At 43.4% G+C, this 26,707-nt stretch overlaps 1 protein-coding gene across 1 annotated transcript; it reads left to right on the forward strand.

Annotated features, from left to right (window-relative positions):
• LOC122612686 lies at positions 1 to 26,048 on the forward strand. Its single transcript, XM_043786456.1, has 9 exons — positions 1 to 129; positions 10,012 to 10,156; positions 15,368 to 15,525; positions 21,531 to 21,603; positions 21,977 to 22,144; positions 22,262 to 22,460; positions 22,556 to 22,863; positions 23,656 to 23,740; positions 24,018 to 26,048. Exons 2-9 carry the CDS (start codon positions 10,040 to 10,042, stop codon positions 26,033 to 26,035), a joined length of 3,126 nt encoding a protein of 1,041 aa, XP_043642391.1. The 5' UTR covers positions 1 to 129; positions 10,012 to 10,039; the 3' UTR covers positions 26,036 to 26,048.
• The last annotated feature ends 659 nt before the right edge of the window (positions 26,049 to 26,707 follow it).

Consider the following 26,707-nt stretch of genomic DNA (forward strand, 5'->3'; position numbering starts at 1 on the left):
ACGTAATCATTGGGAAAATATCAGCAATTTTGCAACAGTTTCGACACAACAACAACAATAACAACAACAAAAGCAGCAGCAGCAACACCAGCGACTGCAGAAAAAAAACAAAAGTAATTGAGCAGAAAGGTGAGTTCGTAGAGACCAAGAGACACGCATGCAAAGCAGGAAAAAAGCACGAAAAAAGCATGGAAAAGCAAGAGAAACCCTAGCACTTGCACCTGTTGCCTTCCTGGAGGGAAACGCAGTGCCCAGCATCTTCCATTCATAATTGCCCACTTTTTCTCCAACTGTATCTCTGGACTTCCTGCTTACGCGCTTTTTTGGTGGCTCTGTTTGGTGTTTGCTGTTTGCTACACTTCAGTTTCATTTTCATTTAAATGCGAACAGAAAACACAGCTTTGGCTCTCAAGGTTGACAACATCTGTGTTTGCCGCTGTGCTTTTCGGCTTCCTCCTCGGATTGCGTATTCACATTTGAATATTATACAATTTGGGCCGACTCAGTTTCGTAAATAGTTCCTTTTTTGCCATCAATTCAAACGATTAGTGCTGAATTAGCAGCACAATGTCAAGTTAATTTGGGTTCAGCCACTTTTTCTGGCTCTCAGTCCTCATCTCTTAAACTCTTATTTCTGATACATGTGCACTGACAAAAAAAGATTTTCTGTTTTCTTGACGCTTAAGTATTTAAGCACACAATGTGTGTAAATTATTACCGTCAGGCTAATTTGAATCTATATTAATAAAGAATATATAAGTCCCTGCATTTCTTGGTACCAATTTGTTTTACTTTATGGCCTGAGATTAACAAAATGCAAAACGTTTGCATGTGACCTTTAAAATATTCCTTAAATTTTCGGCTCTTATAACAAGTATGTATATTGCCGTCTTAAGCCAATAAATAAGAATTGTCAATATTTGTTTCAGCGCTCACAAATTTTTGGCATTGGCATTAAGTAAGGAATAAATGGCAATCCATTTTAAATCTTGAAAAGGTCTAGTTGCTTGTCTTAAGATTTATTTTGGTTTGCGAACGAATGCGATTTTTCTCAGTTCACATATAGCCTTGAGTAAAACAGATGGATGAGTTTCAGACAGCCAACACGCCTTCGAAAACAAATGCATTTAATAATGAAACGGGGCGGCCCAAAAAAAGCTGAAATTAAAATGTGCAGTAGGTGTTGCCATTCCGATTCCGACTGCGATTGCGACAATTGCCCCGACACTTGCATATATATGTATATACATATATCGTAGAGTAGTGAATATATCCGAGCGAAGAGTGAGTGATGAAGAGCTTGAGAGGCAAAGGAAGGAAGTTGCTGTCGGCATGAGTTCGCAGTTTCATTGGGCTTCGCTTACAGACTCGAATCCAACTTCTCAGCCCATCATCTGTGCAGTTTGTTGGTTTGTGGGAGTCAATTAGTGGGCAAAATGTAAATACATTTAGAAAGAGGGTAAGAAGTGAGGGGGCGGCTGCCTGGCACCCAATTATGCATCCATAAATGTAAACAATCGTCGAAAAGACCCTGTAAAGTGCGGTTCTTCAGCCAAAGAAGAAGAAGCTGAAGTAAGTGCTGAAATCCGTCTGGCCAAAAGTTCACCATGGCCAGAATCTGCAGACAATACTCGTATAACGTGGCCGAATCAGCTAATGGGAAATGTCAGTCAGTCGGCCGACAACGTTGACTTCATTTACATTTTGGCAAAACAGCAAATGAGCCTGCACTAAGCCCCGAAAAAAGGTCGAGCAATAAATTTGTTTTGTAACCCTACCTTTTAAGCCGAAAACTAAACCTATTTTCTACTTGGCCAAATTCCAGGAGAATTTGCATTTGACCGCCTAACCGTTCTTTCACTCTCTTTGTGCTTCTGGCCATTTCTTTTCACGCAGTGCGCATATTTCATGAGCTGTCGATGAGTTTGGTTCTATTTGGGTTTATTGAAAGCCATTCCCCCGCCAAATGGGCCCGTTCATTAGCGGGAAAATGGGTTAATCTCATTCAGCGTTCTGCCTCACAGTTGCGGTCAAAATATTGGCACTGATATATTTGTTATTTTATTGGCTGCAATTTACTGGAGTAATTTATCTGCCTTAGTTGTTAAAGTCCATATAATATCGAATTATTAGGTGTAAAATAGATTGAGATATATATCAAAAATATATCTGGTAGCCTTAACATCTCTAAGATCTCAGTTGTAGATACATACATACGTGTTGGAGCTTCCGCGCCTTCAAAGATCCAAAGAAAATGCGCTTTTCAAGTGCGTGCAGTGTGTGATTCAGAAGCTAATTAATACGCTGATGTGCTGGCGCCATCAAAGTGTGAAAGAGACATTAAGTCTGATAGGGAGGCACGTGTTGTTGGTTGTCGGCGATTAGCCAGCGTTTGAGATACAAGCGGATAGATATATAGATGCTGGGATGATGGCCTTTAACGCCTCGCCGCCAGACAAAGGCATCTTTATTAAAACATTATTTGGCCCGGCGCTGTGGGCCCGGGGTATAAATTGCATTTTAAATACAATTTTTCTGTTTCTGTTGTGGGCAGAGCTACCAATAGCTGACTCAATCAGCCGAACAAAGAGCTTCAACACAAATATTATGATCTTTCTGATTGTTACACGTAAACTTCCGCTCCCGGCTTCACGATCATCATCATTATCATTATGATCCGCTGCTATGCGAGCTGAGAAAGTGAAAACTTGGACGATTTTTTGATTGCAAGCATTTGATAAGCAGTAAACGCAGGGAAGAGTGAGAGAAATTTTGTCATCTATTGAGCCAACTAATGATGGCCAACGTAACGCAAGTGCACAGGGAGAAATTATGTAATAAATTGCATTTCTTAAAAATCGAAATAATACTTCATGGCAACTAGAACATAATATATTTTGTACGTACATACATATTCTTTTAGTTAAAATATTTTACCAATAACCTAAGTGATGTTTGGGGAAGACAAGATTTGTTTACTAAGCTGTATACATTTTATTGGCAATGAAATTTTTTAGTACTTTTAGGTATTATCTTAGAATTGAGAAAACAAATGATTACAACAATTTAAAGGTCGCATGGTGTAGGCAAAGACATTATTCTAATGTCTTTGGTGTAAGTTTCTTATTGCAATGTTGTTCTTGAATTATCGCTTCTCTCCTTGACGGATTTCCGGTTTGAAATTTAAGGTTTTATGCACTTTTTCTTGGTGTAAGCTTCGCTACCTCTCTCTCAGTATCTATGTATCTTTCTTTCTTTCTGCCAAAAGAAATCAGTTTCAGTTTCGTTTACAGTTTTGGTTTCGGTTTCAAACTCAGTCGGTTGTGGAAAATTTAGTGCAACGGCGCTGTCATAGCTTCGCTTCAAATTGCTTCGTTTACCCGGCTTCCCAGACTCCATCCGTCTCTTTCGGCTGGACTCTGTCCGTCTCTTTCGCTCTTCCTGGGAGCGTTTTGGAGCAGTTGAAGCGTGCAGGCGAAAACGAAAGCAGAAGCAGCCGCCAGTTGCAGCTTTTTTAACTTTTTTTAACTTGCTTTTCATTTGCTGAAATTCGTGTTTTTGTTTTGTGTTTCTGCTTTTCACTCTAGTTGAAGTTGTAGCCTGTTTTTTGCTCTTTTTGGCCAGCAAATTGTTGCACGGACCTCGCTTTTGGTCAGGGCAACTTGGAACGTAACGCAGAAATGCGGAAAAAATTCACTTCAATTTAATGAAAGTGTCAACTCGTTTTTCATGGGGCTTTTCGTTAGTCAAAGGCAAAACAAATTTGCGGGATTGGAAATGAGTTTTTTGCAAAACAGCGGAAAATACTACTTTTTTACTCGTTAAATACTGAGTGTTTTCCATTTAAGTAACTGTTTTAATCGCAGCAGAGTTTCAAATTATTTATGGAGTCATAAACATTCGAAGCCAAACAAATTTTCGAAATGCTTCAGAAAATGTAGTTTTCCTTGTTTTATGAAAATATTTTCCTTAAAACCATACACCAATAATAATTTCTGTAAAACGCATTTGAATAATTAATTGAAATTAATACTTGAGGGATTTTTTTGTTAGATTTCTACTGGCTTTTTGGGGTTTTGTTTACAAATTATACAAGGTACACTTTAGATATGCTGTTTTTGGGTCTCTATTAATTTCCTGAGTTGATTATTTTTGTTAGCTCGAATAATTTGATTTAATGCCCGAAGACGTTTTGAAAAGGTGTCGGCAATTTATAAATTTACATTTTGAAAGTGCTGCAGCAGCATTCGCTGCATTAGCAGCGAAAATCAATCAAAAACCAGCTGAGACATTCGAAGATCTTCAAAAATTGAAATGTTAATTTCTTGGCCTTTTTGTCTCCATCCATCCGACTATGCATGCATCCACCAATCTATACATCCATCCTCCAGTTTGATTGTTTGTCTTTTGGGATTCGGATTGCGCAAAGCGCTGACAGTTACATGACTTTGAAAAGTATCTTATGGGTGATGCTCACACTGGTATTCATTTATACAGATATGATTTAACATATTTTGGGGCTTAATAATTGCTGGAATGGTGAGCCGAGCGCCAGATGTGCGTGATGGGAAATCCGAATGTTTTTTGCGAAATCGAAATGCACAACCTGTCCGTATGTATATGCCTTTGTATACACTCGTATTTACTTTTATTTTTACCCGCTGCTACTCTGCCACTCTTGGATCCAATCTTACTGTTACTGTTACCGTTCGCCGATGGGGCCATGATGCGCCGCTGATGCGCTCAGGTGTTAAATACCTGGCAGCCAGTTCCGCAATACGATTCGCTGTTAAATGCTTCGGATTTCGCATTATTAGCTTCCCGATGTGAGCAATTTTGCATAATTTGCACCGCGCACTGCCGCGCATAATGAAAACCTTAACCCCAAACGAGGAACTGAACCATGGCGATTGCTACTGCGAATGGGTTTCGGATTTGGATTCGTTTTTGGGTTCGGGTTCGCATTTGGAGCCCCACTACACGCCACTTTCACGCTATGCAAATTGAAGCATTTGCAGACAATGCCGACCGCAGACAAGTGTTAGGAAAATATGATCCACTCGCCCACACTAATTTCATTATTTAATTTGAAGGGCTAAGGGTTTTGGTGGGTGGCGAAGGGAAAGTCGCAGGAACTCTTCAAAACGAAAGGAAGTTACGTGTTATCTCAAGCTATACAATTATTAGGAAAACTGACTATAAAGGAGTATGTGTAAAATAATACATACAAATAAACTCATTAAATAAATAACTAATCTATCAACATGTGAAATACATCGAGGTGAAATAGGTTTTAGCGTACTACCTCAATCTTCACACCTTTCAATTAGAGCGTCGTAAAACATTAAGCGTTACCCATAAAACTGATACGTTCCAGCAAATCGATAATATGTCTATCGACCTGCAGACATTTCTCATATGGAATTAAACGGATTACCAGGCTGCGATGAGGTCTTCTCAGCACGCCCATTATTTCAACGAAAACACTATCAAATGGCCGGCTCTTTCTTTTCTCTCCTTTCCACAAGTCAATGACTGCTTAATTTAATTTGGCCACAAATCAATGGCCAATGGCCACATGTATCTTGTTCCCCTGCCTATTTTGTGTTTTTGTTTCGGGAACATTTCGCTTGACCCCTGTGAAAGCAATTTCGTTATGGGCTCTATTCTGAAGTTTCGGCCAATCAATCATGTGGCTCCCCAGCATTCCTGACCAGCGTATCTTCTTCGAGGCCGCGAAAGTATCGAGTGTTTCGCCGACATCCCATTTTTCGACGCTTCATTAGGTCCAGGGGAACTTTCATGTGGTTTTTGGTTACCTAATGAAACCATTAGGGGTGCCAAAAATACTTTCTAGCCAAATGCGCGGGAACAATTGAAGCAACAGCCAACTTACGTATGTGACCTTAACATTTAGCTGGCCAGCAGAGTTTGGCAAATGAATGTGCAAAAATGATGGCTGGAAGCTGGTTTTCAGCCAAGTAGGCACGTCTAATCTTTGCCATCTCGTGACGCACTCGAACAATGCAATCATCTCGAGGGGTAAATGAACTGCCAGCTATTTGCACTCGGCCGACGTCTCGCTTACAGTGAGGCACAACTGCTAACGACCTCTTGACTAGGCACAGTGAGACCCCCACCCCACTTCCATTCCCACTCCAGACGTATGCATCCCAGGTGCAATTGCATTAGAATCATTTACATTCAGCGATTCAATTAATATGCGACTTGTGTTGTCAGCCAGCGATTGTCATCATCAAAATTCTTTATTGATTGCCTAGAGTCGTGTCTCGTCCCCTTTCCACCCGTAAAACCACAATAATTCATGACGTTGACTTTCATTCATAAAGTGCGCGATCGTCTGGTAGTTGAGTATGCAGTGAATGCAACCATTAAATTATTCATTGTTTCGGTCCGAGGAAAGTTCTGTAGAAAGTCGCGGAAAAACGAGTTTTCCGCCTGTCAATCATTGCGCTCGAAAACGCACTTCGTCGTTAATATATGGAATGCATAGAAATTCTCACATAAAATATTATTTTATGCCCACGGCTGCACTAAATTTCATGTGGTCTTTAAGTTAATATATTATTCCATAGACATGTCTATGAATCATAAATGTTTATTGCTATTTGTACGTACTGGCATTCTCTTATCAATTAATGATATACCTATTTCAAACCTACATGAGATGCCATGTGTTCCCACCATCTTTGAGAAACAACGACCTGAAGCATATGGCGTCATCTTTTAAGAATAATAAAGTGTGGGCATCCTCAATGTCAGCTGTTAAAAAGCTTAGAAAAGATGCCACCTTTGTGGTGGGAATTGAAAATACTAATAGATCCAAGAAATGACAGCCGCATAATGAATAAACTCTTAAGTCGGTAAACAAGCCCAGTTGAGATTTTTAACAGATTTTCCCAAATCAATATTTGCGCCAAAGCTATTGTATATTTTTCTTTCCATTTCGGTTCGCCGGCCAGAGTTATTGAACCCATTATCGGAAATGTGCGGAAAATGCCTGCTTATAATTTAATATCATTTCGTTGGACAATTGTGAAAGTTCAACGAATTTGAAACTGTAATCAGAGTTCGATTGTTGCTGCTGAACTTGGATGATGATACTGCGGATTGCATCGAATTAAGAAGTAATTGTCAATTGGCATTATTTAAATGATTTCGAATTGCTTTTTGCAACCTTGGCCATTTTGTGAAAGTTGATGCACATTTTTGCGTGTCCGAAGGAAAAATTTATTATTTTCAAGCGAAAAGTGAATGCTGATGGCTGAAAAGTTGCCAGCCAAATGGACGCACACATTTTCCCAATTCCTGAGCTTTAAGATTCGTAACTGTAAAAGATCAGGGAAATTTTCATGCAGCCAAATCAGCAAAGTCAACACGCACACAGGGTCAGATGCAAAATAAAGCTGAAAGATATGAAAGAAAAATCCAAGGCTCTGATGACTTTATTTTATGGCCTCAAGTGGCATCCACAGTTGTTCTGTTTACAAAAGTCCAGTAAGGAAAACAGGCCATCCGCTGCACTGGAGGCTGTGATGGTGCAGGATACTCGAGCACCACTTGGCCACCACTCAGGTCCACTCGACTCCACTCCATCCACTCCGCCGGCTGCAGCCTGTGGGCCGTTAATTGTCCGTCATATCGCATAAAGAAAAAGAAACTTTCTTGATATGTCAGCGTTATTTGGCCAGAATTGTTCCGAGAACACAGGCAGATGCCGTTTAAGTGTTTTAATTTGACGTGCCCCATAAAGAATGCGGTGAAATTGGAGGTGCTTTTTGCCGTTTGCCGTTTTTTCGTCGGGTAATTGGATAAAAGCATTTTTGTGTAATGGTTGGGATTTTATTAAAAATTAATTAATTAGATGGTCTGAATATACAATTGGCAAAAAAATATTTTGTAGGAAATATAATGGGACATTCCCCATTCCATGTAAATTAAATTTGCTTAGATATGTATATGCAGAGAACACACATGCAAATCAAATGGTTCCTTAAATATAAAAACGGGATTATTTTTAGTAAGTAAATTTAAACATCAGATAGTTTTGAACATGTTGTATCTGAAGCCCTCATTTTATTTTCATAAATGTTGAAATCTTTTGTTATTGTGCCTCTACCCTAGATATTTTTCCCTCATCCTCGCCTTTCTCGTTCAGTTGGTAGTTTTTTAACCAAAAAGTAGACAGGCATATCCGTGAGGATCATCCAGTAAATCTCCGCGCCCATAAATGACACTCAGAATGCAATTCACGTAATTACCAGAGACGAGAGTCAAACTAGAACACGTCTGTTTTTAGAACGTGCCCGGCCTGTGGAACTTTTTGTTCGGTACTCGATGGTACATATGTTCTATATAGCCGTACGGCTGTATGATTTCTGATTTCTGGGCTCGTTTTTGTGTCGCAGACAGTGGCCCTTTGTTGGCCATAAACAACAATGCATGTGTGTGCACAAAGGAAAATGCAGCTCAATAAAGCGGCAACGAATGGCACTGAGACACCAGCGAGAGACTTGTACAATTTAACGGCTTTTGTTGCATAAATCGAGCTGCAACAGCGGCAACATTTGTTATGCGATTGCGATCTATAGCCAAAGCTAAGCTGGCGAAAAAATGGCGTCGATCGGTGACAATATTGTCGGCACAGCGGGTATTGCGCAAAAGGCGATGAATATTTATGGCCAGCCCTTGCAGCATCCGAACTGTCGTATCGTCGATCAGTCAATCGCGGCGTTTCTGCAAAAAGAAAGCCAACAAAAACAGCACACACATCACAATTATAGACACTAATAACAAAGACAGCTAAATATATATGACAACAGGTTAGCGAACCTCGTACATTTGCATGTGCGACAGAGATGGCGAGTGTTGCGAGGAAAGGGACGGCACTTTCTTGCCGCTACACGCTTCGAAACCCCGAAGCCCCAAAGGCCCAAGCCCCCATAGATGTTTATTATGCAATCAACGTTTTTCATCAACTTGACAGACTCAGCCGTGAAAAAAACAAAAGACTTCAATCGAAATACTCTAACATCTGATGGTCGAATAGAAGATAAATACACATTAGGTTGTTCCCTCTATATATGGATTTAGTTTCTATAAATACACATCATGATGGGGACTAAAAAGGACAATTTAATTAAATTTGATTTAATAATAGAAAAAATCCTTTTGGTAAATTTGGTATATCCCCTCACTTACACCAACTTGGGTTTTTGTCCATGAAAAAGATTAAATATGTATTTCATTTAAGTATTGTTTTCAAATACAGTTCATATTGTTGATTACTTCACAAAGCACTTTGGAAAGGGTATAACGCGATTTACCATCAAGCAGTTATTTGCCACTTTAGCTCACAGGTGATTTCTTCTTTATTTACCTTTATTGTGCTGTTGTCAACGTGCCTCGGATGGTATCGCACCCGCACCGTCTGATTCACAAGCCGAATCGCAGTTGGGATCTCAATTCCGAATCTGCTATGCGTAGCTCGCACAACATGATCGTCATAACAAGGCATTTCAATAAAAATTGCATGTTTTACACATAAATCCCTGGACTCGAAGGGAACATTAAGTTTTTCACATAGAAACGGAGAGCGAAAAGGCGCAGAAACACAGGAAGGCAAATTGCACTGGTATATGGAGTATTTTTTCGGGGCTTGGGCCTCTCTGCATGCGGGATGACTTGTAAAAAGGGAGTCCGGGTCATAAACAATAAATGTATCCCAGTTCCAGGTGCGTTGAACTCCACCCGAGGGATGCCAAAATTCTGTTTGCTTAGCGGTTCGAAGAGAGTCAAACATTTGTTGGGATTTCTTTTTTGATTTTTTGCGGGGCCTGTCAGCGTAAAATGAGGAAATTTGATGTGTTTGCTGTTCTGGGGTACCGTTATGCGGCGGCCTACCTTCAGATCCCACCGCCCATATTATGTATTTGGCTTACAACTCCCATATTCACACAACCCTTTACGACTTGATCTCACTCTTTGCAGAGGACAGAGACCCCAGAAATCGCACAAAATGGTGTCGCGTCGAAAAATTCTATCACGTTCCCGCGACGATCTTAATCTCGACCAGACGTTCGCCCAGCAGGAGGAGGAGGAGGATATCTGGTTCCAGAAGGATAAGCTATACAAGGTGAGTTGGTCTTACTACAAAATATGAAGTTGGGGAGTCTTCAGATGTTTTATTATCTTTGTCCTAATTTAACGTACTTAACTTAATTTGGCAAATTACCGTATAGAGATTTCCGCGACACCGCCAAAAAAGCAATGATAAATCTTGGGTGATCCGCAGAGAACTTAGAATTGAGAACTGAGAACTGAGAACCGAGAACTGGCCCTGGCGCATCGACCATCGTGGAGCGACTTCCGCTTGGCTTGGACAGCGGCTAACAGCGGCTTCTATGATTTGTGGCTATTTTCCTGTCGCTCATTCTCAACACGTGCGCTAAACGCGGAGTCGAGTCCACCGCATTGGGGTCACCATGAGACGCACTAACGCCGAAGCTTTGGTTTTGGTTTTTGGATTTTTTGAGTGTTTTCCGTTTTATTTCATTGTTTTTGGCTAGGGTTTCTGGTTTCTGGTGTTTGTTGTTTGTTGTATTGACCAATTGCATTAATTACCGTTAGGCCATCGCATTGCGTTGTGCATTTTTAATTTGCCTACGGGCCGCCAAGGCAGCAAGGCAGCCAGTCAGCTGAGTCTGGCCAAAAGCGTAAGGCAAATGGTCAACGGCATTAAGCGGCAGCAGCACTACGGCTATAAAAACGCCATAGGTAACCCTAATATTTGGACAAGCCCAGCACGAGCTCAGCGATCGGCATTCATTCGCCCATCTTCGATTACGCTATGTTATTTTGTGGGTCCGTTTCTCTTTTCAACGTGTGTGTATAAGCGGTGTGTAAGCGGGTTGTTTATGTGTGGGAATCCCATTGACGAAGCTGCTAACTGGTAACTAACAGCCAACCCTTTTGGCTTTTATCAAGGAGTGTTAGTGGGCCCAATGGTATGAGCCCTGGGTGTGTGGGTCTTTTTATGGCTGTGCGATCGTATATAATGCAAGTCGGCTGCGTTTAAGCTCCATAAACTGAGGTTTTAGTCTAACCTTTGAACTCTTTCGAGCGAGTTGCAAACTTGGGTACGGTTAGGTAATTGTTTTTCCAGCCAAGAGCAGTAAAAGAAGTAATAAAAATGGGTAACCTTCGCGAACAAATTTCTGAAACAGATCAAAAGAGGGCTTGATTAAATAAAAGTAATACTACTTAATCAATTCAATATATTCCTGTCTTTCAACAGTTTAAAATAATGTTTGAAAAACCTATTTAATAAATAACTTTTATTTATTTTTGTTTACTTTAGCTGTTTATATATATTTTAAATTTAGCTTGATATTCATATTTTAAGATTAATATTGTGAGATATATTTGTAGTCCCTAGGAGTTTTAGGTAGATTTTCGTGGCCTTATACCAGAAGTTGCGTACCTCTATTGACTTTTTCGGTTCACCCTAGACAGGCGGGGCTGCCCACACACACAACTGGGCTAACTGCAATCCATTCGGCAGCAACACCCAAAGAAAAAACCATGAAAAGGCTGGCCATTATGTCGATGCTTTATTTCTAATGACGATTTGCATAAATTTCGTTTCCAGCAGCGATTCAGCGGAATTACGGGGAGGCAAAGGCCTCGCCCAAAGTGAAAAGCGTGCGGCAGTTTCTGGATTTCAGTTTGGCCGTATTTGTCTTTTTCCGTCTATGGTTATGTTGCAATTAGCGTGAGCGTGGCATCTATATAATTCCGTTTAGTCTGGTCCCACACAAAGGCGTCGACAAAAACAGAAACTGTATTTCCCATGGTGGAAACGGCCGCAAATGATGTCTGAATCGGAGTTTTCCTTTTGTTGTTGAGGGTTGTTAGTTGTTAGCCCTTTGATTCGACTTGTGTCTGACTGCTGGCTCCTCGGGGCGCTTATTGAGCAATTTCGGTTGCTCTGGCTGCCGCTGTGCTATTTTCAATATTGTTTACAAATTTATTATCTGGGAACGGAGCGACAGAAATTGACTTGCAAACAAAAGACTTAGGCAACGAACTTGCATGCATTGAACCAGAATTCTAGCGTAAGAAAACGAAACCAAACACATAGCCATCAACAACATGGACTTTTCGCAGTCGTTTTTCGTGAAAATGAAAGTTTTTCTCGCTGGTCTGCAGAGTTTTCGCTTTTTCCACTTCCATGCGCATGCTGTTTTGTTTTGTTTTTTTTTGTCTTGTCTGTAAGCATTTTTCTTTGTTTTCCTTTTCCTCGGGATTTGTTGTCTGGCGACGGCTGTTTTGGCACCCGTTCACCTGGTTTCGGTCTCGCTTTTGGCCTGGCCCGAGCAACAGGATTTGGCGTTGGCGCAAAATAACCGAAATAAGCAGGAAAAACCACTAAAACGAGACAACACACACATCGTGTGGGCTGGCTTTTAAGCCCAAAAATTATACGACAAATTCAATGGAAACTTTTGCGGCTGCCACTTCATCAACGTCGCAGGATCAATTGGATTTCCTGCTCGTTGCTTGATTGATTTACCTCATGGCGAAAGAGCTGCTCTGGTCCATTATTATCATATGGCAGCCCAAAATTTGCATTGATTATGTATCTGCAAAGGCATTTGCCAGTTGAGCCCACTTGGCATTAGGGGAACAAATTGAAAATGAACATATCAATGAACTTTGTTCGCAACTGCTGCCGCAACCTGTCACAAGATGAATTTATCAAGACCGTAATAATTTGCGGTGATTGTATCTATTGACCTGGCAGACACAAAGAGTTTTGCCGATGCCGCCGCCGCCGCTGCAGCCGGATCCCAAATAAAAATCATTTTATTAAATGTCAACTCTGAGCGTTGGGAGCATCTGTTGCTCAGTTTCCTCGGGAAGTCGTGACTGCAAAAGTTCAACAACATTTTACACGAAAAAGTGCAGCCAGCACCGCAGATTCTCCGACGTCTCATCTTCGGTGGTGCACCGTGCACGTGTTGCAAGGCAGACTTAATCCATTGGGGCTCCATTACGGATCTTGCAACAGAATAATAGACTTTAATTGCGCCCACAAAAATGTGGTTTGTCGCCTGACGTCACTCGAAATTCGTATACCTCATGTTTCTGATTTAATGTTGTTCGTATGCTAATCGAAACTCGTTTCGAAACTCGTTCGAACCAATTCCACATGCACAAATCAGATTACGTATACGCCAGGGAGAACACGCGTTCGTGGTGTGGCACTTCTGCTGCGGCAGCTTCTGTTGCAAGCTGCAACCTGGGACTTGGGACTTGGGACTTGGGGCTAATTAAAAGTCAGTCAAGAAGCCCGAAAACCACCACTCGTTGAACTTCGGCATTTTGAGGTCGTCTCTCTGCACGGCCTAGAAATATGAGAAACAACTACAGGTTGTAACCAGTTTCGTCGACACTCGAGCAACTCGAGCCTACAAGATTCTTCTGCCGCGGCCGCTGGAAACCTGAAGTGAATCTGCCCAAAGAATCCAACGGAATGAAATCAAAAGTGCTTCCAACTCCCAGACTCTCGATTTCGAGTCCGACGAGTGCGCAAACGCAAAGCATCTGAAAAGGTTAACAAGTTTCACTACATGATTTATTTGCATTTTTAATGTGTGTGCCCGCTGAATGAGCTGAGTGAGCTTGCCTAGACGAGTTTTGGCCAAAATGCTCGTCCGCCTATCCGTCGGTCCGTCTGTCTGTAGAATTGTGGCCAAAAGCCAGACGAGCCAACATTTGATGTTTGCTGCTTGCCCACAATTTTTGTTGTTCATATTTTTCATATTTCACTTTTATTATAACCCAAAAAAGTGGCTCAAATTGTGGGCATGTTGGTTACTGGGCTAATGGCTTTGTTTATGACGTTCTTTGTTCGGGTTAATTGAGTAAGCCAGGTACGGAGGAAAAACATACCAGCTGTTGAGTTTTTGGCGTTTTCATTGTTGCTGCATGCATATGAAGATGAAATGGGTGGGGGTCATAAATGGGAACCATGAAAAACTAACACATCTGCAGTTTTCAAGCTCGTATTACGGTTTTACAGCCAAATAAACACTATTATAGCTTTATTAACAGTAGCATTATAAAGTTTACTTGGGACTTCACTCTTCATTTATGAAAACTAAGAAGTGCAGTTCTAAATAGATGCCTATTCGTAAGGAGCTGATCTACTTTACAACTACCTGGTTGCGATGAATCGATTAATAGCCCTGGAATCCATACAATGCGGAGTATGTTTGATACTAGTCCACTTTATGTGCAAGCCTGTTTATATAAGGCAGAAATGTAAAATATTTCCAGAGTGCACTTGGGCATGACGCAAGACGCAAGACGAGAGCAGAGCAGAGCAGTGCAAACCCCGCAGACAAAGCTGCAATCAAAAGCCTTGCAGCACTTCAGATATCCATGCATATAAGTATATTGTTGGATATAAAAAAGACTTCAAGCAGAGCAACACAAATGCTCGGCAAATGCAGCAGCAGCAAAACCAAAGGCAGCACCACCGACAGCAACGATATTGTTGTCTATAATTTTAAATGTCTCACTGCAACGCGAATCGAGCCGAAAAGCCCCTTAAAACCCCTGAAATCCCCTGGAAACCCCCTCTTTTCTCGTCTGGCTGTGTTCGTGTCAGCATTTGCTCCGATTTGATTTTAACTTTTATTTAACAAACTGCAAAACAACACAAACGCAAACACAGACTGACGCTTGTAATGGCAGGCAGGCAGCAAAAAGGCAACACAAATAAGTAAAAGTAAAGTGAGTGAATAAAAAAACTTAAAACGCAAGCGCCCAACAAGGCCGTTCACTTTGGCACAAACACTCAAACACTTAAACACGATGGAAAGTGAAAATTGCTAGCATTAGCTGCTGCAGTCACTATGTTTGTCAGATTCCCCGAAAACAAGTTTCGAATCTTTTAGGATCAAATCGATTGAGTTTTGGAAATTTGCCTTTGTTTTGTGCTGGCTTTGTAATGGGTTTTGAAAGGATCGTTAAATTAGTTGGCCAACTGAAATTATACGATCTGGGTTTCTATTGCTACAATTAAAACCGCACTCTCTCAATATTTGGTGTAGTTTTTGGCAGCTATTAAAAAGGAGTATTGGGGATATAAAACAAAACGTTGCGCCACCTATTTATATTGTAATAATACAACGGTGTTGTAATAATATTTCTATAGAGTATTCAGGCTTATTATCTGTGGTTATAATAAGTACAGCAAATTGCATACACGCTCTTCGTAAGGTATTGAGTGACATCATTCATAGCTAAGCACACTCCACTTTCGTTTGCCTTTCAGGAGCACATCCAGGAAGTGCTGGACAAATGGACCCAAATCGACGACGAGATCTGGGCCAAAGTGATCGTCTTCGAGCGGAATCGGCGCGTGGCCAAGGCGTACGCACGCGCTCCAGTGCTGACCATTAATGGATCCGACGATGGCTTCGACGGCATGCGGTGAGTAGCAGTTGGCCAAGTCCACCGCCATCCCTCAGACCCTCCATCCCTCCATCCCTTGACAAGGCATAATTATCGGTCATTGCAAAGCGAAGGCGAGTGGGCAAACAGAGGGAACGAGGCAAACAGCCCAGCAAAACACATTAAACATGGCCAAACCATGCCTTTGAACTTTGCTAAAACAAAACAAAATGAGACACACATAAATATTAATGCCAGTTGGGGCCTGAGCACTAGCAAAACCATATGCCCTTGACCCACTGGCAAAGAAAATACCCAGCAGGAGCTGCTCTTCGTCGTCTTTCTCTCTCGAAAGTTGATTACACAAAGGGGTAGTATCAGTTTGATGAACACTTTGCTACGGACAGTAATCTGAGAATATATCAGCATGTATTCTTTATTAAAGAAGGTAGTCATTTTGAGACTAGAAACGCAATTTCAATTAAGATGTTTTCGATTCATTGATTGATTGTGATAAAATGTACAATAAAAACCAATATAAAGTGCTGTTGAGTTAGGAGCCTCGCAGATTCTTGTAGAAGATATCCAGCCATGGAATCGAGCTTGTAATTGAAATTTCAGTAATTCCCATGACAAGTGTATCGCCAACTTCGATGCGAATGGCTGTAACCTTCAGCTGGCCATCTTGCTGGCTTTTCGCTGTAATAATAAATGCCTGCTGATGTGCTCTCGAAGGGGCATTGAATGAAACGCCCATCAAATTGATGGGCATGCCATTAAAATTTAATTCCGCTGGAGTTCCGATGAACTTCACTACGCAGAAGATGTAAGTGGAGGGGAACCTTCGGGCGGGGGCATTGCAAAACGGTGACCTTAGTGGAAACAATTTGTAGCATGTGAAAAGCTCCGGGCTGAAAAACAGAACCGAAAAGCGAGTGAAAATGCTTTAATAATTGCGCTTATTTCTATGAAATGAGCGATTTCCGTTTTGGCAAAGCAATTTAAGTCAAGAATTCGGCTTGTCTTATTTCTACTATTTTTTGGAGGTCTTCCAAGTGGTTCTTGGTATTTGGTATTTTTGGGTGGCTGCAATTGCAGCAAAGGCCTTAATTAACATATTTCGTCTCAAAAATATTGCTGTTGCGTGCCAGAAATTGGCAAATGCCAAATGCCTTACGCTCAATTGCTGTGGCAATTTGCTTCAGTCGAAATGTCAAGAAGTTTTCAAACCTAGCATACATAAAAATTGCAATTCAATGGATCTATGCATAATGCATTAGGCTAAGTACATGGGCATGGATGTGGCGATTATCCAGTTCAAATATTGAAAAGAGTTGGCCAAAAAAGGGCATCAAGTGCAGGAGGAGATCGTGTGGCGGCAACGGCGGCTTCCTTTGTAAATGGCCACAAATAAAGTTGCTGCCAGCCAAATGTCAACGGCGAAAATACAAGTACAAATAAATTGCCAGCGGGCCGAAGACAATGAAGATCGAGTGGAAAACAAATGAAATTGAAAATAATAACGAAAGTCATTCATTCATTCAATTCGTTTTCATTCGTGACGAGGTCATCACAGATTGGCCATGCAAATTGCTCTTGTCATGGCAAGTCTTTCACTGCAATTTTCCCCCCATCCACGCCAGGGATTGCCTTTTTTCGACTATTCGACTACTTGTTTATGTCAACTGGGGGTTAAATACACAGCACAGCATCGGAATGGCGGAGTATCGGAGTATCGGAAAAACTGAAAAGCAACTTTGCATGCCGAGAGTGTCAAGTTAATCAATTGCCAATTGCCGCCGACTTCAAACATGCACACCACGGGAAAGATAATTTATGGCCATGTTGGCCCATGTTTATGAGTCTGAGTGTGGTCCAAAGACCCTTGTACTTGTCACTGCCATTGTCTCTTTGTCTCTGGCTGCCTGATTTTTGTCTATTTGTTCCTTTTTTTCTGTACTTTTCGTATTTTTATCGCCGTCTAGGGCCAGCAGCTTGTTTGTTTAATTAGCCGCTGTCAGCGCTTGTTAGCCGCTGCTATCTTTCGGGCTAACCGAATTGCATTTGAATGTGAAAAGGCGAGGACTTCGGCGCATACGTGCATACTGAATGCCATTTCACACGCAACGCTTTTCATTGGAAATCTGGACGGTATGCAAATATATGGAGCTATGGCCACGATCGCAGCTGTGATGGGTTTTATGTGCATAAAGTATCCAGCATAAACTATGTGTGGCTAAAACAATAACACTTAATTATACGAGTGTGTAACCCCTGCACTCTTCCTTTGAGTTGTGCTATTCAAATTAATTTATTGTGACTGGACGTCAAATACATATATTCATTTGAGTGCATTGACTTTCGATTGCATACGTAACAGTTATAGCAAAATTTAAGTGTTATGGATATTTTGTGCAGTTATTAGTCACTCAAACATCCAACTGTGAGCCATATACAAGTTAACATTTGCAATTTTTACTTTAAACTTACAGCAAGACCATAAAAATGTATGTTCCTCGTTCAGATTTCCATTTATTGCCAGTCAGGGCATTTAACCATCGGCTTGGATGAGTGTGCTAATTCCCATTTTTGTGTGTTGCATGCATAGACAAATTTCCATTTGTGGAGTCAACTGCCAGCTGCCGCATGTAAATTAATTAATTAGACTGACTAGTGCTGGCTGCTTGGTGTTGCTAGTTGCAAGTTGGTGGTGTGGGCGCAACACTCAAAAGCAGGACCACACGCACGCCTCAGCAGCTGCGATCAATGATCTTCGAGACACATTGGGTTTCAACAAGCGCGTTTAATTAATGGCCAATCCCTGAGCACTTATTGTGGTCAGGCAATTACATTATCCGAGCTTCGGCTCCGAACTCAATTGAAATGGCGCCAATACACATTTTGCAGTTTATGACAGTTTGCGAAATATACCGCTGCGTGGGCGTTGCCAATCGAATTTGCATGTGGCTGGGAACAAATGAAATGGAAATCAAATTATAATATCAAGCTGTGCTCCGATTGCAACACACAATATGGGTATACACGGTATACACTTTTTTTAGCATGTTTCGTGCGGAAAAAACTAAGGCAAGGGGCGCGCCAAGGTTGAGATTTGCGAGAGTTGGCAGACAGACAAAAGACATTTTCAGCCTGTTTTTATTCAGTTGTGTTTTTCCTTCAAGGGGCTGCTGCTATTGCTGAGTAACCGCAGTAGTTGCAAAAGCAACACTGTCATTGTTGCTGCCACTGCAGCACACGTGCCACATTTGTCAGGGCAAGAACAATGGTGGCGACGGCCTTCGGCCCAGCAATTTAAGGTGTGACCCCAAAACTGGAGCGGGAAATGCTCTGGCCGCACAAATCACAAATCTTGCCTATAATTAGCCATAATCTAATTAAAGCGGAATCAGGCCAAACTAGTTCGCCGATCAGATCAGGGTTCGTTTCCTAAGTCATTCGTTTGGCGACTTTTACTAAAGCACATAAACCGAATACATGGCCACATATAAAATATTTAAGCATCTATGTATGTATGTATGTTTGGATATAGCTATTGTAAATCGTTGTCTCTGCTATGGTATTTTTAACTGAACCGGTTGAACATTGTTTTTGCCCACTAGCCGCAGGTCAAAAGCTGCTCCCAACCACCGTTCGAAACCAGTTGCCGTTAACTGCAACTTTTTTACGGTTGCACCGATGGTGGTGATGGCGATGGTGATGGTCTGGTTGTCTGAATGTCGGGTTGTCCGTTCGCTGGCGGTGGCTTCCTCGAAGAAGCCCCATAGCTGGTTCGTCCTCGCAAGTGCAGCCTGACCCACTGCACACGTTTAACTTGAACTCCAAAATCGCAGGGGTTTCCAGTTTTGCAGTTTTGCAGTATAGCAGTTTTGCAGAGCGAGTTGGTCCGGTCGATGGAACGACTCTCGCTTTCAGCTGGGCCTTTCGTATTTCCAGCTCATTTAGGCGTGTTAAGTCAGGTCCAGTCCTGAGACCAGACGACCTTGCAACCAATATACCTACTCACTATGTGGTTATCATACATAAACGCGATAATGCCCCGGCCACATCGAAGTGAATGTCTCCAAGACATGCTCTGAAAAGCTATACATTATATTAAACTGTCAGTGGGTTGGGCTACTGATTCTTGACTTTAGCTGAGTTTAGCTGACACGATAGAACTCTGCAGAAGGTCTTAAAAAACCTACTCTTAATCTTATTTTGATTATAGAGAGTATTTACAAATATTTGCTAAATGTTCAACAGTTTGAGAAGGTCTTTCAATTTATTTTGAAAAAGCTTTTGGATACGTATAAGAACATGCTGCTTAGCGAAGTCAACCTGTACTTCTTACACCCTTCTGCTCTCGGCTGTTGCCTTTCAGACTTAATAACATTTCGCTTTTGATGGCTCGAATTTAACGAAGCATTTACCGAACAAAGAACTGCAAATCCGCTTTCGGCAGCTGGCGCTCAGCCTTGGGGGGCACACATCACATTGGGCATACGGCACAGCCCGTCCATGTCGATTTCATTTCATGGAAAACTTTGACACACATTTCAACGGTTTTTACAAGCGTTTAGCCAATAAATCAGCTCCGGGCGGCAGACGCTACGCGCAGAACTGAAGCACATGGCCAAATGCCAAAGCGATGCTAACGGCGATTGTGGTTCGTAGTTGCAAGTTGGTGTTGCTACCAGCTGATGTTGCTGGTTGCTGCTTGCCGGTTGCTGCTTGCTGCTGTTGTTCTTGTTCTGACTGCTGCTGTTGCGCTTTGCTGCGCTGGCAGCAGCGCTTCATTATCCAAATTAACATAAAACATAATAGTGACAGAGCGGCGTCAGGTGAAGAATCTCCGGCAGCAGGAGCAGTGCTGCTACCACCACCATTACCACCCCTCCACTGCAGCAACCCAGCAGTAGCATCATCTTCAGCTTCAGCTTCATCTTCGGATGAAGATTCAAATTCAGCCTCTTGCCGTGGCCTTTTATGCAAACGACAATTACAATTAGCCTGGCTTCATTGTCTTGGCTCTGCGGCTTCCTCTTGCCGCTTCTTGTTAGCATTTCTGCCGACATTTTCGGCGACCTTAGCGCCGAAGGAAAAACCAAAAAAAATCATCGACGACTTTAAAAAACGAACATTCATCATTTAGTTAAGACTGAGCTGCAGCTTAGCTGGCTCAGCTATGGATAGCCCAACTATGGATAGCCAGATTTATTTTAAGCTTTGGAAATAAACCCTATTTTGGAAAATACAATTACATGGCATAATCCTAATCACCATTCACTTTTCAACTTTGATTCAAGGGAATTTATTAAGTTGTGCTTAAGTAAAGTAAACAATGTAACATTTTGCAAAAATGTACCAATCCAATTTTATTCATATCACATATTCATAATTCAGATACTTTAAAATTTAAATAGGGCTTCAGTTTAAGCTTAATACAAATTTTAACAAGTCTATTGGTTAATAATCTATATTTCTATTCACTACGCAAATTAAGAATAAGCCTGTTAATGAGTCAGCTGTTAGACGTAAGACAATTAGGATAAAAATTAAGGCCTTGGCGCCGAAATATGACATGTTTACTTAATAAATTTTGGGCTGCAGCTGCCGCACTCTGCCGCATGTGGCATAAATCACTGTCAGTCTGCATTTGAGCCAGTCGATTGAACAGTTCTCTTGGGCCCAGACGCCAAGCAGAAACGCAAAATCCGTGGCCCAAAACCGAAAAAGCCAGACCGACCCATGGTAAATGTTTTGTCAAACGTTTAGTGTAACAAAATGCGGCACAGGCACACGGGCCAGAAACCACGATATCAAGAAACCTAGTATGTAGTGAGTCACTCGAGGCAGCAACCTCGATTCGATTCCAGAAAGTGAACGGCGCCAAGTGGCAAATCAGTTTGGCAACGTTTTTGGGCATGCTGGCTTATCGATTTTAAATGCGGCAGCTGATTGATTTGCAATTAATAACCGCTCATTACGGCTTTTTAATGATTGCATAACATTGTCTATATTTATTTTCCTTTTTTTTTTTGCAGAATTGGACTGTGTGGCTTCGACAATCCGATGAGGGATCAGAAGACCGACGAGATGAAGCGCGTCATCGGACAGGTAAGTTTCCAATTTATGGCACAATCAAAGCGACAACGGTTTAATTAGCTTGGACAATAAACCCCAATAAATCGACGAGAAATCTCCATTAGCGGGGAGATGGCGTGAAGATTACGGAATACTTAAAGCTCGTATCTAATGCGAAAAATAATTGAAATTCTCATACGGATAGAGGCACTACAACTCATTTTAAAAAGACATTTTGGGTGCTACAAATTGATTGTGATTTATTTGGTTCAACACTAAAAGTATTTTATGTATGAACATAAAATTTATTAATTTTCCTGATTTAGCTTAAATAAATTTGTGTCGTCGCTGTTAAAATGAATTGATTTAATTACCCAATCAAATTCATGAAATTGCCTGTTTATAGGGTGTAAAAATCAAAATGGATGACGCTGGGAACATCCTCATCCGGCGGTACGCCAAAAGCAATGTCTACGTGAAGAGCACCGCCAGCAGTCCCAACGAGGAGACCTCCATCGGTGCCGAGATCTTAAAGCTGCCCAATCAGGCGCTCGAATCCGAAAAAATAGTCAAGGTGAGTGGGACTTACGTGGTTGCCATTTTCCATTTATCCATTCATCCATTTATCGCGATCCAAATCCCACCTCACATCCATTCCAAATGCTAATGAGCGTTGCATTGTTCTCCCCAGCTCTTCGACATGAAGAAGTTCCAGTCGAACGTGAATCGCGAACTGCGACGCGCCTATCCGGATCGCCGCCGTTTGGAGACGCAGTGCCTCTCCTCGGTAGCGTTTGTCAAGTCGGAGAACGACGTCTTGGAGTGCCCCATCTGGGTGCTCATCGTCAACGTGGTGGCCATGGATATGCTGAAGAGCAAACTGCCGCCAGGTGGGTTCATCGACGCCATGTCACGTGCAGATTTGTCAGCTAATTTTTTGTTACTTTTATATTAATCGAATATATAAATGTAAATCCTTATCCAGTGCAACGTCCCATTGTGGACATCAAGAACCGCCCGCGCATTCCGATTCCCGACGAGGATCCCTACAGCGTCGCGGGCAACGGAAGCGGAGGAAGCTCCGGCAGCTCTGGTTTCGGCAGTGGCCACCAGGCGCAACTGCATCCACAGCAACAGCTGGGCAAGCACCTCAATGGCAACGGAGGAGGACATGTGGCCGCCACGCGGGAGCAGCTGCTGCTCCAGACGCAACAACTGGCCCACAAGCGCAGCGAGAAACCTCCAAAACTACCGCCCAGGGATAACATCTACTCGCACGATCTGATTCCAAAGGTAAGAAAATAATTTCAGCTCGCTTGAAAGGAAACTCCCTTTATGAAAAAGGTTTCCAATGCAAAGTAAACATATACATACATTGTTGTGATCGTTAAGCACGTAATGTATACTTTTTATGGCATACTTAGAAGCAACCGAAGTGTGGGAGATTGCCCAAGTGCAGTTCATTTGCTGGCAAAGTGTCGGAACAAATTTGGAAGCGCCAAAACACGAGTAATAAAAGCCACGCCGGCGCAGTAGAAGAAGTGTGGCAACCTGTCGAGTGTCGAGTCGCTGGGTTGAGTTACTTTTGGGTTACTTACTTGGCTCCGTGGAGCCAGTTGGCTAGTTAGTTTGAGTGCCCATGCTTGGTCATATGCGCAATGCGGCCACTTGCAAAATTGAAAATGGGTCTCCCTCATGGAAGTCCGTGGCTCCATAGCTTGATGGCTGCATGGCTCCATGGCTGGCGATGATTTCGCCGTTGGGCCTCACTGAGCAATTGGCATTGCATTGCACTCAATAATATTCGAATTTCAGCAGCGACTGGCCGCAAATAACTGCAAACGAATCGCGTGTAATTAATATGCGCGGAATGCCGCCGTATTGCTTTGCAGCTCGATTGCCAATTGGGCCCAACGACCGATTCAGTGCCTCTTGGAGTGGAGCACTGGGGGTCCGTTGTGCCAAACTGGTGGGCACACCTTGCGCAACTGCGAGTGGAAAATTATGATCGGAGATCCCATCACCTGGTCACTTTCCTTCTAATTTCACCTCGCCTCACCTCACATCTTTCTTTCTTTCTTTCAGCCGGACTACGATGACATCGATTTGGAAACCCGTATAAAACTGTCGCGCGGTAAATCGGACAAGGGCAAAGATAACAAGAAATATGGTAAGACCGAGATCCCTCAACATCTGAATAGACACAATGGCGTCTATGAAATCTCTTTGGCCTATATACTAAATTCAGAATTTATGAGACAAAGCTGTCTTCAAAGAACACTCTGAGTTCTCTGACTTCGGTTAGAACATTTGGTAAATGTGCAGAGGAATCTTAATGATCTCCGTTAGTAAAACTTATGTGCATGCGTTAGGATTTTAGGTTTTTAGACTCAACAAAAGAATATTACTTTCAATACTAGTTTCATAACTAATCTTGCCTTCTACAGATGATCCCTACTACTGCGGCCTGCGGGCCCGAGTTCCGAACTTTGTGAAGTCCGGCAAGCCGATCCCCGCCCAGGTGGCCAAGGATCAGCGGGATGGCAATGGGAACAACATCGGGAACGGCGGCATCAGCACGCTCAGCCAGAAAAAAACGTCGATGATCCACAACCACCTGGGTGGCATGCATCCGCACCACATTCAGCAGCAGCAGCAACAACTGATGGCCGCGGCGGCGGCTGCGCATGCGGCACAGCACCACCATGCGGGTCACCAGCGGGAGCAGCAGCAGCACCACCAGATTTGGCAGACTCGCAGCTATGAGAGCGGCATAGGTATTTATAAACAGGGTGGGCCCACCACCGCCCACCAATCACACAAATCGCACGCACTGCAGATGCAAATGCATCAGCAACTGCAACTGCAACTGCAACATCAACAACAGCAACAACCACAGTCACTGCCAACGGACCTAACAGCAACCACTGCAACAGCAACCACCAAGACACAAAGCACAGCTAACCAAGCACGTAGCCACCAGCCACATCCGCATCTGCATTCGCACTCGAATCCGCACGCACATCCGCACCACAGACTCCACCGGCATGTCCACGTCCGCTGCGAGAGGCACGCCCACTTGCAGCAGCAACACTCTGCACCGCAGCAACAAGTGCTGCCGCAGCCGCAACAGCAGCAACATGTGCTGCAGCAACCGTACTACGACAATTTGGAGGACTCTGTGGCTCGCCGGGTGACAAGGCGCCACTCCACCCGTCGTTCAGCGCCGGAGGAGACCTCCGCCTGCAACTGCGTGAGCTGCTATGCGCTGGCTCCCCTCTGTGGTGCAGTTCCTCCGCCACGACCGCAAAGGAGCCTGAGTCAGCAGCAGTTGAGGCGTCACCAGCGGCTAAGTGGAAGCCTGGTGGAGCAGGAGGTCCGGCCGGCAGTGGTAAAGTGGTGCAGCGAGAGCGATGTCTCGGTGCTGGAGCTGGAACCTACGGAATCTACGGAACCTACAAACGAACGCTACGACGACTGCTACGACTACGACGACTTCGACATGGCATTCGACCTGGACGATGACCTGGGCTTGACCGAGAACATACCACGCCGCAAGGGCACCGAAACCGTTGACATGTACATGGATCGCTCCCATCTCCGCCAGCTGCCGGCGCCGGCAGTGCTGCGCACCAAGTCGCAGTCCACCGAGAGCTTTTTCGAGCAGCCCAACGAGGAGGGCTCACTGTACATGTACGGCGGCAGGAAGCGGATCGCGGTTAAGGCGCCGTCGGCGACTAACATCTATGACCGCGTGCGCGGCTCCATCGACTACACGGACAGGGGACGCAGTGCGGCAGGACCAAGAAGGGGCCAGTGCCACAAGAAGCCCCAGCTGCCAGCGCCCAGTTGGCGAGGCGGCAAGCGACAGGAGCAGGCTCAAAACGCTGACAAAAGACAAAGATATGACAATGCCACCAATGGCAACAGCAATGGCAACGGCAACAACAGCGGCAACTGCAACAGCAGCAGCAACCAGCACAAAAGACAGCTAACGAACGCCAAGCAAGACAATGAGGACATGTTGAAAAGCAAAAATTATTTCAATAGTAAAAACAAAAGTATAGCAGCAGCAGCAGCAGCAGCAGCTAATGCAGCAGCAGCAACAACGGCAGCAGCAGCGAAAGCGACAGCAGCATCAGCCAACATTGCAGCAACATCTGGAGGCGGTGGAGTGGATGCGGGGACGGGAGCGGGTTCGGGAGCAGGCGCAACAGGAGTTGCTGGGGGAAAGACCAGAGGAGGCAGTGGGCCAACAATGTCCCCAGCACTGGCCACCAGCCCAGCGGCAAACAATGCAACTGCGGCCAGTAAGGCACCTTCTGCTCCGCCTCCGACGGCCACCAGAGCCGGACGCAGTGCCAGCCGCCTTGACATCAGCGACATGGAGTCCATTTATGGCTACCTAAAGCCCCGCAAGCCGCGCAGCCTCAGCCTGAAGAAAATCCAAATACTCGACTACTAAACGGACACGTGAATTTGTATGGGGTTGCTCTAAATAGAAACGAGGTTATATGGCCCAGACATCGATATTAGTTATTGTTTTTTGTTGCCTTACCCTTACCCATGGATCGGATGATGGGATGATGGGTGGCTGTACATACATATATACTATGCCCACAAACGCATCTTGGTTACCTCCTTGCCCGGTGAACAGAACCACTAAACTGTACGATACTTTTACTAACACAGCTCCTTGGACTCCCTAGCCTGGACAGTCACGAAACGCAATTGTACATACACCAAGTGGGAGTGGGTTACTGATTTTAAAAGTAGTCCGAAGCCCATGGAGTGTGATGTAATCTATGGAGTACCCTCTCATTGCATTATATTACATTTCCTTTGATATAGTAAAATAGCATAAAATAGCAAATGAATTTGGGAAAATAATATAATGTAAATCCCGGTGGACCTTCAGCAGATTACTGTCCCTCCAGCTAGGTCTACCAATAGAATCCGCCCACCCCAGCACACATACCGCATTCATTATCCCGACAATTGTACCCGCACCCGTTTTGTAACCACCGATTTCTGTGCTTCTTGTAGATTCGGAGCTTGTTGAATCACCCTACAATCACATCTACGGACGCCATTTACCGCTGCCAACGCGCGGCTACGTGCCCACGCCACGCATGTT

The sequence above is a fragment of the Drosophila teissieri genome, chromosome 2R, assembly GCF_016746235.2.
Source record: "Drosophila teissieri strain GT53w chromosome 2R, Prin_Dtei_1.1, whole genome shotgun sequence".
In the NCBI taxonomy this organism is placed as follows: domain Eukaryota; kingdom Metazoa; phylum Arthropoda; class Insecta; order Diptera; family Drosophilidae; genus Drosophila; species Drosophila teissieri.